The sequence below is a fragment of the Lissotriton vulgaris genome, chromosome 4_1 (assembly GCF_964263255.1).
Source record: "Lissotriton vulgaris chromosome 4_1, aLisVul1.2, whole genome shotgun sequence".
NCBI lineage: Eukaryota > Metazoa > Chordata > Amphibia > Caudata > Salamandridae > Lissotriton > Lissotriton vulgaris.
Window position 1 is genome coordinate 1,489,765,423 of NC_141691.1, and position 15,586 is coordinate 1,489,781,008.

General features: G+C 43.6%; 1 protein-coding gene across 1 annotated transcript in view; it reads left to right on the forward strand.

The window, feature by feature from the left end:
• The window catches only part of SNTG1 (syntrophin gamma 1), a 1,529,981-nt gene that overhangs the window by 1,191,223 nt on the left and 323,172 nt on the right, over positions 1–15,586 (forward strand). The window contains exon 15 of the mRNA XM_086917997.1: positions 5,129–5,221. Within this exon, the coding sequence (XP_086774123.1) occupies positions 5,129–5,221 (93 nt within the window). The remainder of the gene's footprint in view (positions 1–5,128; positions 5,222–15,586) is intronic.

Consider the following 15,586-nt stretch of genomic DNA (forward strand, 5'->3'; position numbering starts at 1 on the left):
CCTCATGACATTCCAGTTGACACTTTCAGAGCAAAGTCTATCACCTCAACAGAGCTCTATTCATTACAGTTGTGATTGTAACCTCTTTTGGTCCTGTGAACAGACACTTCGTGACAAGACCCCAAATTCCAAGCGTCCGTTATCTTACTAGGCCATAAACTTCGTCCAGTATTGTCACTTTAATTTAACAAGACCTTTGACTCTTGGCTCGCACGTACAGATCAAAGCTATCCCCCTATTCCTGTGAGCCCACTAAATTATATGCAGTGGTCTACTCTCTTGCGAACCCTTGGTCCGTTAGGTTAAAATCACATATGATCATACCATTCTAAAATTCCTACAAACTCTTCTACACGGTATGACTTTTAACACACATATATATAATTGAATTAGCAAATCATTGATTATAATCGAATCCATGTTACATAAAAATACAACATTATACTCTCGTTCTTACACAGTGCTATATAGTCTGCACATTTCTCCAATTTACATTTCATCTCTTTCTCCGTTTAATTAATTACATACATACATGAACTCTGTTTAGCACGTTGTACTGTTCTTAAGCATTTTCACATTTCTATATTAGCCCAACCTATGTATACGGGCCTTTCTAATTCCAATGCATATTCTAGAGTAAATACAGATACATTTCTATTACTTAAGATACCTGTGCTAACTTTTCGTTACAGTGGTAACTTTATGCTATAGGCTTGTAAATATGGTACGGACATATGTTTCATTCAAATTGCGCTCTCTCACACACAAGTATGGTACATTTCTTGATAACATCTGTCACTTTCTAGGAAGCCTCATTACCACACCATTCAGTGAAGATTATATTTTGAGGGACATTTAACACCATTATCGTTAAAGGGATAGGAGAAAATCCCTCACAGTGAATTGGCACTGACGACAGATAGAAGAGAAATACATTAGAGTAATCTATTCCATGATCCGTGTCATATCTGAACATAAAGCTCAAGTCATTATTACAGGAAGCTGTGACTCAGTATTAGACAAACTGAGTTCTGTTATAAATGTGCTAATGTGCCTTTTATAGACCGTACCTTGTGTTTTCTTATCCAGAATGACATCTCAGAGCCACAGGTGCTGACTTGACCTGTATTTATTTTCAACATTTACTTAAGGGCAAAACCTCACGATTTGTTCCAAGAAATCTTTGTTCACTTTGTCATTATGCTCCAAAATCTTAAATGCCTTGGGTGGCTCATCTGCTATGGTGGGGGAGTTTTACCCCACTGCTTTTAGGCAGTGGGAAGCAGAAACCTAAAATGTAATAACTTTGTGTTATTATCATTTTAGGCTGCTTCCTGCTGCTTTGCGTGTGGGTGAGTGGGCGGGGCTGCTCTGCTCTTTGAGCAGGGCAGGGGCGGAGTGGTTTGTCCACTCAAGTGTGCAATGACTGTTTGGTTGGCCCTCTCGGGCCGCCCAAACCAGTCATGCACACTTTCCCCTTATCCATGCAGGCTGCATTGCAGCCTGCATGGAGAACAAGCCCAGGCCCCCATTCCCTGGTTGAACGTCAAACTAGGATGCTCAAAACCAATCGCAATGCTGGGTGCTCCCCAATCACAACATTAGTGGGGCCTGCTCCCTGTTCCTTGGTGTGCTCGAGGAGAGCATGAGTAGAGACGCGGGACTCGGCCATTGGCAAGGTAAGTTTATTTCTCATTCTTAAAAAATATAATTTATGCGCGAAAACCCCCGCAACCCCTCTTTGCGCGATCCCCCGTCGTCTGCCCTGACACCCGCGAGCAATGCCGGCCACCCCTGTGCTGGAGATTGAATGATTTCTAGTTGTCAGTGCTGACTAAGAGTTAGTTTGACTCTCATCAAATGAAATTCCACAGAATCTTCTTAGACTTAGCAGACACAGATTGTCAGCTGGCGATCTTACCTGCATTCACCTTTAGTTTATCTTGACTTTGCCCCCCAGCATCCAGCTTCAAACTCAGCTTTGTGGCTTCGCCTCCTGGCACGACCCTTTACAAGTCCCAACACTTTCAGGAGTGTAGGTAGATATGTTTTCTGGTTTTCTTACAACCCCTTTTCATTAATATTCGACTCTTTTCTTGTTGTTGAGCTCAGGTGTCAATATTTTTCAATCACAGCCTTTGAACCAATCTCCTTAATACTTGATTCCTCTTTATTTTGTACATTTTCCAATTTCAGATTTTTTCTGTTTCACCACCTACTCCAAATATTCTATCATAAAGATATTTGCATCTTTAAATTGCAATTCTTGAATTTAGATCTTCATTTTATCATTGCATTTAATGGTACTTGTTGCCACATTGTAGGAAACGTCTTTATACAACATCCATACTGGAACTTTTACCACAATGTTTCAAGAAAGTATTACTTAAGACAGAAAATAGCTGATATGTTCGAAGCAAAGAGGGGTCGAGGTGGACCAATCACTAGTTATTTGTCCCTCTAGAACATCTGTTAAAACCATTAACCTTTAGTAACAGAACACCTTGAGCTAGACTTAAAAGTGCAATTTTATTCTATACCAAAATGTGGCTCATCCTCCAATGAGGCATGTGCATCTGTGTACAATAGGTGATTCCTGTGAGTTTCTTATTTAAACAATATATCCCTTTATCTCAGCGAAAGTGTTGTGCAGTTTTCAAGACATCACTATTACCAATCTAATTTAACTCCTAAAGTTGCCTCACTCTAATCTATGCTTATTCTCTCGATAGTTTCCCCCTAGTTATGGTGCTTGTATTAAGTCTACAACCCATCTTTGGTCATGCAAATCTATGGGATTAGAGCAAATGTTTGAAATGATGTGTTTGTCTTTTAAATTAGTGGCCTACAGATTGGCCTGAAGAGGCAGCTGATTTTTGTCACCCTGGTGGTTAAACAAGTATTTGCAATGCATTGCAAATGGTAGGCATCACGGAAAATGGGAGGGAGTGCAGGCGGTGGGGAGAAGGCATGGACAACGGGAAGGAGTGTAGGAGAGGGGGTTGGGCCGGTGAGGCTGGGGGTGGGAGAAGGCACGGACAGCGGGGGAGAAGGCACGGACAACGGGAGGGCAGGCGAGGGGGGAGAAGGTATGACAATGGGAGGGAGGGGGAGTATAGAAGGCACCAAATCACGTTGTGCCTGCAGTAGGAGAACTTCATCAAAGAAATAGTGCTCACAGTCTCAATAAGACGTACCATCTAACAGCTGAAGTGAAGGGGCCAGTCGCCATGGGAGGTGACTAATGAGGAGGCGGTACTAAGGAGGGACTAACAAGCCTATTGACAAATCAGAAGCCAGCATTTAGGACGGACAATGACACAAAACAATGGCAAATGTGGGTGGAGAGTGGGCAGGGCTTCTATTTCCTAGTCCTCTACAATAAGTCTAGCAGAGCAGTGCATGCGCGCTGGCTTTAGGCTCGACCTAAAAATGTAACAGAGGAAGAGCACATGTATACATTTTGATTAATTAGCGAAAAGGTGATGTTTCCTGACACAGGAAGACAAAGCAAAGAACAGTGTGACAGAGGCTGTATTACACTAAGGACCTAAGGAGTGCATGGACATTTTGTGATAGCAGACGTTTGTGGGGCCCCTTCTGTAATATGGAACGCACTGGTGCTACATGTGTGCTAGAACACTTTCAGGAGGGAAATGCCCTCATTTGCATGGGGGTATGGCCATATGCATAAGATGAATCACTTTTCCACTATGGCAGCACTGAATTCCAGATGTGTGTACAGCATCAAAGAGGGAGTGAGGATATGCACTGCTTGTGTACCACACTGAAGTGGCCCACAGCCATTGTGTTCTCCCAAGGGTGCACCTTGAAAGTGGAAAGGATATCCCCAGAAAAATTCTCTGCAGGTAGGTGCAATCACTCACTGCAACTGCCCCAACTACAGGTGAATTTCTGCCTCACCTTTTAAATAAAGGCAGTGTTGCCACCTACACAATGAAAGTGGAACCGGTAGCTTCAAACAAAAGATTTGTCTTTTACTAATGCGCTGTTCCCAGTGTAGAGGTAGGTTCATGTCTACACTGCAAACAGTACATTTCATCAAATATTTTAGGGAAATTATCTTCCCACTAAAGAATTGTGTTGTTAATAATATTCAAGGGTCTTATAACTCTTACCAGATTTGCTCAAGACATTAGTGTCAAGGGTATACATTTTTAAATTCCTCTAATCCCTGTTATGTTAGACGTGCCATATGCCAGGTTAGTGGACATACCTTAACTTATTATAAAACATAAACAGAAGACACCGAATATAAACATTTACGCTGCTCTTAAGGCCCCCACAGTGCCTTCCAGTGCTGCTTAGAACAACAACCAAGAGAAAGGAAAGTTAATGCCAGGCTAAACAAAAATATTAGCCCAATGATTTACATTTTTTTAGGTGCAGCTATGGCACTTTGAGCTCAGTACCCACATCTAGATGTAATACTCCTAATTGATGAGAACTCACTTAAATAATAAAACATTGGATGATAGAGTTCTTCATTTGCTATAAGCCAATGATAGGTACTATGGTATGCATTACATTCAAGAAAATCATTGTAGTACTTATCTGTGTATTGACGCAGAGACAGAGAGGGACCAATTGCTTGCAAGTCATCATTGATCCTCCCAGACTCCCCGAGCAGGTACCCTCTAAATAAGAGCACAAGAAGCCCTAGTCTGGATTTAGCCTTCTTCTGCTTCATCTGTGAGGTGCACCTTAAACCCAGTGGCACAGCAAGTCAAGGACCCACCATAGGACATGCTCCTCCTATATGGGGAGAAGCAAATACATAACAGAGAAGGGGGCGAATGGTAAAACATAGTTCAGTGCAATCTGCAAAATTGTTTGTTTCCAAGGCATTCTATGCACGAAGGTAATCCTAATTTGATTCAAACACTTAATAACAGGTTTTTTATTACAGTCCTCTATTTGTATAGTTTATCAATTTTTTAAATGGCTATGAAAGTAATTATACTCTAAAAGCATGCATGACTCTTGCTTTTCATGAAATGGGATAAGATTAATATCTACTAATATGTCTCAAGATTACAATAATGTATTCACTGTATTCTTTTTGATGTACTAATGTACATATTTTATGTTTTATCTAATTTTCCAGTGTAAAACGTATGCCTGCGTGATGGACAGTCACCTCATGGGTCTCACGATTGATTTTAACATGGGATTTGTTTGCTTCGATGCTGCAACAAAGGTATTGCTCAGAATAGTAATAAAAGGCTTTAGAAATGGCTTGATATTACCTCTGAATGTTATGTTATGTTATGTTAATTCTGCTTATATAGCGCATGGCTACCCCAGCAATGGGGCGTCCCAGCGCTGCGGACATACCTAGAAGCAGTGCAACACAACAGAGAAAGTGGAGCTAGATGGAAGAGAACAGCCAAGTTTTAATCTGTTTGCGGAACAGCAAGTGGTTAGAAGTGGCCCGAGCCCCAAGGGGAATCGAATTCCACAGCTTCGGCGCCAGATGCCTAAAAGAGCGACCACCAGCTCGGCACCTGCGGATCTTAGTCGTGCGTGCCAGTGACAGGTCGGCTGAACGAAGGGCGCGCGAGGGGACATAGAAGGAGCAGAGTCCCAGCAAGGTTTGAGGGGCGGTATTGTACAGGATTTTATGAATTAGACAAAGGCTTTTGAACTGGATACGTTGTTTAACGGGAAGCCAATGTAACCGATGGAGGATAGGGGAGGTGTGGCATTTTTTTGGCAGAGCGAATAGAGTGCGCGCCGCGGCATTCTGAGCTCTCTGAAGTCTGTTTATCACCGTCAAGTTAGAACCTAGCATCAGGACATTGCAGTAGTCTAGATGGGATAAGACTAGGGCCTGAATTATAGGGCCTGAATGTAATATGTTTCAATGAATTGACATTTTCTGATCAAAGAAATATGTTTCCAAAAGTGTTCAATAAATAATTGTCATTAGCTTCATTTACACAAAAGCACAATTATCACCAGAGACGGTGCCCCACAATGGAACACATGAAGTACATATTAATAGAATGACCTTGCAAAATACAGATTTGTACATTAACAGTTGATTGAAAGTTAGAGAATACAACTTGATTATGTATGTGTCAGAGAATAAAAGAAGTAACTAAATTACAATTTTTTATATTTTGTTTCTACCAAAATGTTATCATTTTTTAGAGCTGTAAACAACATTTGTTACTAATGTGCCAATTACTGATATCTTCTGTGTCAATATAGGAAGGATGAAAAGATCAGTCCAAATTCTGAGAGATCTCATAGGTAATAACACAACAGTGACACATTGTGAGAAAGTTGATTATTAGTTGGGTGGATGGTAATAGCGACACTATTCTTGATATGTCCAGTAAATGTTTCAGTAATTTAAACATGAACCAAAACCTTGGTAGCTGCGGCACAAAGCAGGCAGGTTTAACTTAAGAAATACTAATTCTATTTAGGAGCTATTCATCTCGGATGACAGTTGGAAGCTCAGGCAAATGGACCTCTAGAGGCATTAGGCAGGCTAAAGGTACATTTGTAAAAGCACCATTGGTAAAATATTTGTTACAAATTTGACATTAGTAATCAGCTGGATTTGTAATAATTATTGGACCCAGAATGACATGTTTTTACCAGGTTCCTAGGAGATCACCTTTTTAACTTTAATAAAGTATGCCAATGGTTTCCAGTGAAACAGCTCACCCTGCTACACTGGAAATAGCTTTTAGAGCATTGTCATGGTATGGACATGTTCACCATTAAACTTTTACATGTCCTGCTTTTAAATATGATGCACCCTGCCTTATGAGCATTTAAGGCCTATTTAGGGGTGACTTATTAACATTTAAAAAGAAGTGCATGCCTATCAAAAGAAATTATTGTGAAAGATCATATTTGCAGTTTAAACTTGCAGAGCTAAGTTACTGGTGCCAGGCATTCAGTCTTCTTTTAAATTGTCACCTCAGTGATGGCACAATATATACTGTGGTCCACCAGTGACATTTAACTTACAGGCTTTGGGTACAATTTGTACCATATACTGGAAATGTACATGTCATTTTATATGCCAATTAGATAGATACCAATTCCACATATTGTTAGGGGTCAGAACACATTCACTGGCCACTCAACTGAAGTGTCCCAGTGTGTATAGTACCAAAAGAAGCTAAAAAACCTAGCAGAAAGTGGACTTAACCCTTGCAAAAAGAGCCATTTTCCTACTCACACAAATTTATGTTTTACATTTTCCATCCCATTGGAGTGTTGAGAAAAGATACTGGAGAGGAAAAACACATTTGTGAAAAACAATTAGGATAGAGAAAGTATGGTCAACTAAAAAATAATAATGGGATAAGACTTTCCAGATTATTGGAACCATGTAAAATGAATTTGGTACTGAAAATCAAGAAAATAGGTTCAAGGAAGAGCAATGTTTACAAGTATAGACATTTGAGGGCGAATTACAGTGTGCACAAGAAACAGAATGATCATAAGGCCTAAGAAGAATTAAACGTATGTCAACAAAATGTGTTAATAAAGCTAGAAGACTGAAAGTGGTTGGTCTATCTTTATCATAGAGGGGCGTATCTCACTCTGGCCAGTATAATTGATAGGCACACTCTAAAGAGTATGGGATAAAGTTGCTGCATTGAGTCCAGAATTAAACAGATATGTGGCGAGTGAACATACAGTGCACAATGCAGGGGTAATCTCACTATAACGATTATGGCATTTGACTGTAGACGGTTAGTGTTTACTTGTGTGCTGAAAACACTGGCGCAAAGCAATTAGAACATAGTCGGATCTATGAACCTGTAACAATGTGGTTTGATAAGGGAGTGAGCATAAAAAGCTAATTTCAAATGGAAAATAAAGAGGAGCAGAAGATGTGGTGTATTAATTGAAGACAGAGTCCTATTTCCTCTCATCCCTGCCCTGCCACTAGAACTAAGAGAGTCTGTGATTCTGGGCACTGTCATCTGTGTCTGAATTTTTTAACTGTAGAAACGTACCATAAATTAGGCTTTCTAGTTCTATTTCAAATTACAGGCTATCACCTTCCTCTATCGGTCACTTTCATGCTCGTTTTAATCTGGGCTGAAGTGGGCCCCTCGTCATGCTCTATGCATAACAGTTGTTGTTTTATATGCTTATGCCCCAGCAAAAGTGTTCACTGTAGAGCTCGCCTGCTATCTGGGCCTGCACTATGTAAATAATAGAATGGAGTCAGACTGTACGTTGGACCTTTAGCTTTTGCTTACAGTGAAGAATGTAAACAAGGCTTTGCCACGGTGGAATGCTGTTGGAGGCTGCTTTCACAAATGACGTGGTTAATATGACGTAGATCAAGCTTGCACTGCCCTTGTTAACAAAAACTAAAAAGTGTGTCTGCGGTGAGAGAGCTTTGAGTTAATCCTGTCAATCTGTCCATCTGCAGACAGTGATGGAACATAATACTTTTGTCTCCTGACGAGGAATAGAGGGTGTTATCTTTCCACAGGAAATTTGGTGGTGTGGTTTGCTGCAGTTACGCGCTTGTTCTTCAGAGCCAAGGTACCACTAAACCAGGGTAAAATCTGCTAAACTGACAGTAGCTCCTAATGCTTTACTGAAATCAGTCCAAGACGCATTGGTAACTCCATACATCCTTGTAAATGCTGGAAGTACACTAAGCCCTATGTACCACATTTTGGAGTCAGACCTGCTGGTTATTCCATGCATGTGTGGACAAACACTACTCTATCTTGTAACAGAAAGTGATTCTAGACAGGATATGGACGAAGCACTGTCAGCTGGTTGGCCCGGGCTACACCTGATCGTGTTGTCAGTCGTTTTCAGCACACAGTTGGGGGCCTCATTTATGAAAGGTTACCCATCACTGCGTAAAAACAATAAAGCATCACTTTTCATTGCGCTGTCCTGCGACATATGCTGGATGCATCATATTTACAGTATGACGCATCATATCACAAAGAGTTACAGATACGTCAGTATTTCTGACTTTATACGTCAGTATTTCTGACGTGTCTGTAGGCGCAAAAATTACACATTGCTGGAGTGTGTCACGAAAGTGAAGCAACTCCATCAATGGGTCATTTCACATGATCAAGTCCCATTTCAAATGGGCCAGCATCAGTCTTACGTCTGCTCTAAGGCAGGCATAAGATTATGACGCATTTGCATCCTAGAAGCGATGCAGTGAAATCTCATAGATTTCACTGCGTCATTTCTACGAGGCTTACATGCATCAAAATGCCCACCCTGCATACATTATACCTGGCGCAGATACGATGTGGCTCCGGAGTTTACAAAGTGATGCATCTACCTAGATGCGTCACTTTGTAAATATGAAGCAACATGGCGCATTTTTTACCCAGCTGGTGCGTGACAAAAAGTGATGCACCGGCGGCGCAATAGTGATGCAAGGGCTCATAAATAAGCCCCTGGGTGTGTTGCATCCCCGGGGCAGGGAGAGAACAGATAGACATTCAATCTATACAACGTAGCTCTCTGAAAAATGGTTGTGTCAAGGCAAAAAAGTACTATGCGCCGAGGTCTGCTGCAGCCCACGCTCTTTCATTCGATATTGAATTATATTACGTTTATATGTGCGAACAGTTTGTGAAATATAGTTTCAAAGTTTGCACGGACCAGTCTGTGCTGTCGATAACGATTATCTTTTTGTCAGTTACTAATTTACTTTTTTAGATTATGATGTTATTCATTTTGCCTTTCTTCCTTAATCAATAGCTGCAAGGATCTGTGTTTTCAACTTTATTCTTATTTCCCAGAAAGCAGTGCGCGTTTGTAGAAATGGAGATGGACTGTGAGGAGTCCCCACAGGGAGCCTTCTATCTGGGAGGCATTGTACATGTTATGTTATGTTATGTTATAATGGATTTGTATCATGCACAAATACTCAAGAGTGTCCTGGCACGCAAAAATAACAGTCACCCGATGGAATATAAAGCGTTAGCATAGCTGTTTGAAAAGGAAGGTTTTCAGTTGCTTTTTAAAAAGTCTGAGGTCCTGAATGTGCTGTAATTCCAGGGGCAAGGGATTCCAGATAATAGCTGCTTTGACAGACAGAGATTGGTCCCCCAGCCGCATTCTGCGGAACCGTGGGATCACCATCCGTCTCAGGGAGGCTGAGCGCAACGGTCTGTTAGGAACATAGAAAGCAAAACCCTTCCGAATGTACAATGTTCCAAGATCCTGAAGAGCCCTATGTGCCAAAGTAAGAACCTTAAATTGCACTCTCTGGGCCACAGGCAACCAATGCAGCTCATGCAAATGCTGTTTTACGCTAGATCTCCCTGAGATGTTAAGCAGAAGTCTAGCCGTGGCATGCTGTATGGTCTGATGCTTATTTTGTAGGTATCCAGGAATTCCCACATAAAGGGCATTGGCATAATCAATGCGGGAGAGAATGAGAGCCCGCACAACCGGTTCCTTGGCAGACCTCGGAAGCAAAGCAAAAAACCTTTGAAGTGCTTTGAAGGAGCCAAAACAAACTTCAGTGAGTTTCTTAATTTGCACCGCAAACCACAGGTCCTCCCCGAACCAGACCCCCAAGTTTTTTGCTGGAGCGCCCTCAGAATTAGGACGGGGAGATTCTGAGTCGTCAAATAGAGCTTGTAAGGGGTCGCAACAGTTACCCATTGTTTGTTCTCTGGTACAATTGACTTTGGTCCTGCTAACCATAACCTCATAGGGCTGTGAGATGCCAATTTATTTCCTGTAGTTTTCCGCTTGTGTTTTTCCCTCCTCATTAGCAGCATATAGGAGGCCATTTGAGGAACAGTGGAATTATATATGTTCAAAACTTTAATGTGCCCAGGTGTAAAAGAGTAAACGTATGTGTCTTGTATAGCGCACTGCTGCCCTGAGACGTTGTGGCGCTGTAGACCGCTGGGGAACCAGTCCTGGCTACTCCTGTGAGATGGTCCCTACTGCGTATCTCCAAGGTGAAACCAGGCATCCCCGGCAAATGTGGGGGGCTGTTGTAGAGATGAGGCAAGCTAATGCCCAGAGTTGCAGTGTGTGATCCCTGGTTAGAGTAGGCATCGAGGCGAGAATTATCGAGTCCGCTGACCCTGGTCAACGACCCTGCCATGTCGGGAATTGAACCCTGGTCCCGGCCGTTCTCTGTTTCCGGGTCTGCCGCCTCTAACCAGTGAGCCACACCACGCAATGTCACTTCCGCTACTCATGGCACTATCATTAATAAACATTGGTAGTATGAAGGGGGAAAGGCAAGGTAGCAGCATATCCTGGCAATGACAGTCTTGGACAATCAGTCACCCTTCATTACACGTGCCCACCTCCCAGAGGGAAATTGCAAGACTTTTAATCAAGCCACAGTTAGCTCACCGACCGTGTACCATAATGCCTATGTCTAAAAAATGCTTGCTGATTCCTGGAAACAATATTCTTGATAACTGCAGTAATGAGGGATGATTTTGCAATCATGTGATTGGCGATGTCATAAAAGCCTAGTATAAAATCCAAATCTAGGGACTTGGAAGAGATCCTATAAAAAATGCTTGAGTGCTTCTCTGATTTTTCTATGCAACTTTTGGAACAGTGACTATTGAACATAATAGTATTTAGCTGAGTATTCGCATAAACCGGCTTAACTAAACATTATCCCCCACAGTAAGCATGGGCGAATTTTGCGAATCTCGCGTTCGCGAATTTTGCGGATTTGCGAACTCACAATCCGCAAAATCCGCGAATTCTCGCGAATTTGCAGATTTTTTTTTTGTGTTTGCGCGGGTTTTTGCCAGTTCGCGAGGGTTTTGTACAATGTCGCAAATTGCGAACTTACCTGTCGGGTCGCAAGTTTCGCGAACTTGTTGTTTCTACGTGTCCAGCCTGTTTGGGACACTCTTCTTCATCACTGCCACTCTCTGTCACCACTGCCACTCTCTGACTACTCATGCCACCCTCTGGCCCACCCATGCCACCCTCTGTTTCATCACAGCACCCTCTGGTTGTCCAGTCAGTGTACATTATTGTGGCAACGCAAGCACTCCTTCCCTGCCTCAAGTGACCTGAATTAATTTGGGGCTGATTAATGTGTCACAGAATATGTTTTTTAGCTGGCACCTGCTTCCTTAGTGCTTCCTGATTAGTGATCTTTTGCACTTGCTAAGTGCTTTCATTGTTGCAAAATTAGTTACAACACCTGCCCTGCCCCAACTGACAATAATGAATTAGGGGCTGATTAATGGATTTGAACTTCCAGCCTGGCTCCTGCTTGTCTCCCTTAGCTGTAATTCAGGACCTTTGTGGCATATGTGTAACTATTCTGAGGTTCAGAGCAGGGTCACATAATAGTTTCAACTGGCAACTGAACTCTGGAGGGGCCCCTCGAAGCACTACAGGAAATGGCTACTAATGATGAGCCTGAACTTTTGAACCTGGTAAGTAGTTTCAGTTTTGCTAAGATCGTATTTCTGCAATTTTGCACTTATTCGCGGGGCGCGAACTCACGCGAACAGTGCGAACAGTGCGAGCAAAATCCGCTGCTCGCGGATTTGCGGATTTTGCGGGAGATTCGCAAATCTCGCGGATTGCGAATTTACCGAAAATCCGCAAAATCCGCGAGCGAAACGGATTTTCCGCCCATGCTTACCCCACAGCCCAAAAATTAATCTCATCAAAAATTTTCATTTTATCAAAAAACATGCTAATAGCAACCTAGAAGTCATTAAAGAGGACTAAAACAAAATAAACAAAGAACAAAAACCTCCCCAAGCTAGTTCACATACATAGAGGCATATAAAACGGAAGGTAACATTTAAAATTAACGTTATAAGAAGTTGCATTGTGCAGCACTACTTATATTTTATTCTTAAAAATATGGGAAGCCGCTAAAAGTGTACAGCTTTCCACAGTTTAACAAACTTGAAGGCTAGATGGATACTGTTGCTGCTAACTCAAGGGGCCACTGTGGGGAGGGGAGAAGGGCACTACTCTCCAGTTGTTCACCACGTCTACTGCTGTGACCCCACAAGACGTAGAACTCAAAGATTTCCTTCTGGCATGGTCCAACAGCACTCAGCCTACACCCTGCATGGCCCGTCCCACACCCTGCATGGCCCATCCCCTACCCTTCATGGCCATCCCACACCCCGCATGGCCTATCCCCCACCCTTCATGGCCGTCCCACACCCCACATGGCCCGTCCCCCACCCTTCATGGCCGGCTCACACCCCGCATGGCCCATCCCCCACTTTTCATGGCCGTCCCACACCCCGCATGGCCCGTCCCACACCCCGCATGGCCCGTCCCACACCCTGCAAGGCCCGTCCCGCATTGTCTCTTGTTATCACTATTCCATCACATAACAGGGATTTCAGGAGGGTGCGGTTTGCTCACACCCATTTCTCAGGGCCATTTTGGAGCAGTGATTTTCATGCGGAGGCAGGGCCATAGGTTTTTTAACGTTGACCCTGATAGAGAAGTAAAATCAGACAACATTTACCTACTCCATAGGCATAAGCTTTCTGATTTTGCCTGAATGCATAGTTGTAATAAAAACAAAACACAGCTAGCCTAATTAGGACTGCCATCAGGCCGGTTAAGACGAATTTGGCTCAGAATTCAAATACTGTCAGCTTGGTGATGAATTGAAAGAACACGAGACTCCAACCCAATGACTAAGTTGTGGCTCCAAAAATGCTACGCTGTCTTCTAAAGAAATACAGGGATATCATGAATGCTCTGAGACTCTTCATCAAATTCGAAGCCCGCCATTCTACTTTACACATTACATGAATAATAAGATTTGATTTTAAAATAGCACTGTTGGAACTGGCCCTTCTTGCAGGGTCATCCCCAAACTTTTTGCTTCTTCCTCCCTTATTTTTCCTGACCCGTGGCTGTTGGCAATAGGACTCTGCACACTTTACCACTGCTGATCAGTGCTAAAGTGCATATTCTCTCTGTGTGAATTGTTATCATGATTGGATATACATGATTGGCATATTTGTATCACCACGAAGTCCTTAGTAAAGTCCACTGGGTGTGCCAGGGCTGGTGATGACAAATGCTACTAGTGAGCCTGCAGCAATGATTGTGCCACCCACATAAGTAGCCCTAAAATGATGTCTCGGGCCTGCCACTGCAGTGCCTGTGTGCAGTCTAGGAACTGCTGTGTCCTCCAGGTCAGTGTCCCCACTGACCAGGCCTAACCCTTTCCTTTTTGTGCACATTAGTCACCCCTATGGAAGGCCCAAGGTACCCCCCTGGGCAGGGTGCAGTGTATGTGAAAGGTAGAGCATGTACTGGTGCAGGTGACATGCTCTGGTAGTGAAAGGCAGCCATTTTCATGTTTCACTGTTATAAGGCTATCTTGCTCCATAGATTAACATGGGGGATGCTGGCTACAGTGGCTACCAGCATTTCTTCTCATAGGAACAAGATTGGACATAAGAGTCTAGTATCCCTGAACTCAGAATTTAATAACACATCTTTTAGGAAAGGTGGTTTTTAAATCCTGTGTTTGAGAACAGCACTTTTAGAAAGTTGCTGCTCTCTTGTCTGACCCTTCTGTGTGCCTTGGCCTGTTTGTGTATTGACTGTCTGGTTTGAGAGTGACAAGGGCTGGGGATTCCCCAGGAGGCAGGCTGAGTCAGCCCTAGGCTGAACGGCTGCATTTGCAACCTGAGTGATGGGAGGAGTTAGCACCTGGGCCTGAATAGGGCAGTGCCTGCCTGCCACAATGCTGGCTTCACCTCCTGCTGGGTGGCTGACGACCCTGCCCCTCACTCTGAAAGGAAAGGAGAAGCCAGGAAAACAAAGTACTCAAGAAACACCCAGAACTGGTTCAGACCGGGCTCAGGGCCCACATGCACAAAGAGAACAAAGACTTTTAGGGGTATAAGTACAGGACCCTTGACAACAGAAAATTAGATCATCCTGGAATCAAGAAGGAACCTCTACCAAGCAGAAAGCTGAATCTGAAGAAGGAAGACTGTCCTGCTGTTGCTCTGCTGGACTGACCTGTTGCTTTGCTGCCAAGGAGAGGGGAAGGACTTTGCTGCTGTGCTGTGTCCCCTGTCTTGAAGGAATCTCCAAGGGCCTGAGAAGAGCTGGCTCCCTGTTCTCTAGTCCCAGGAACAAAAGGACTTCACCCCCAACTTCCCTGAACTCTGCTGAGAGAGTTCTGTCCTTCCTAGAGTGCTTGATCCAGTTGTGGGGCCTCTGGAAGTTGTACCTGTGCTGGGAAGCTTGAAACTAAGCTTGAGAGACTTTTGCATTTGAAAAGTGTTGCATCGCTCGCTTGCGGAGCGCATCCCCAACAGTGCGAGAAGATTCCCACCGCTACGAAGGCCGAGATCGTCGCAGCGCCTATTGGCGCTGCCAGAGCCGTCGCTTCCTTCATTTGCGGGACGCACCCGATCGGTGCGGGAAGCCGAACATCGCTGCGAGTGTCGTCGCAGAGCCTGTCATCGCTGGGAGAGATCGCCGCACCGCCTGCTTGCGGACCGCATCACGTCACAACGAGTGTCGTCGCAGAAACAATCGCATTGGGGAGCTGCGAGAGAGAAGATCACCGCTGGTCCGCGCATCGTCG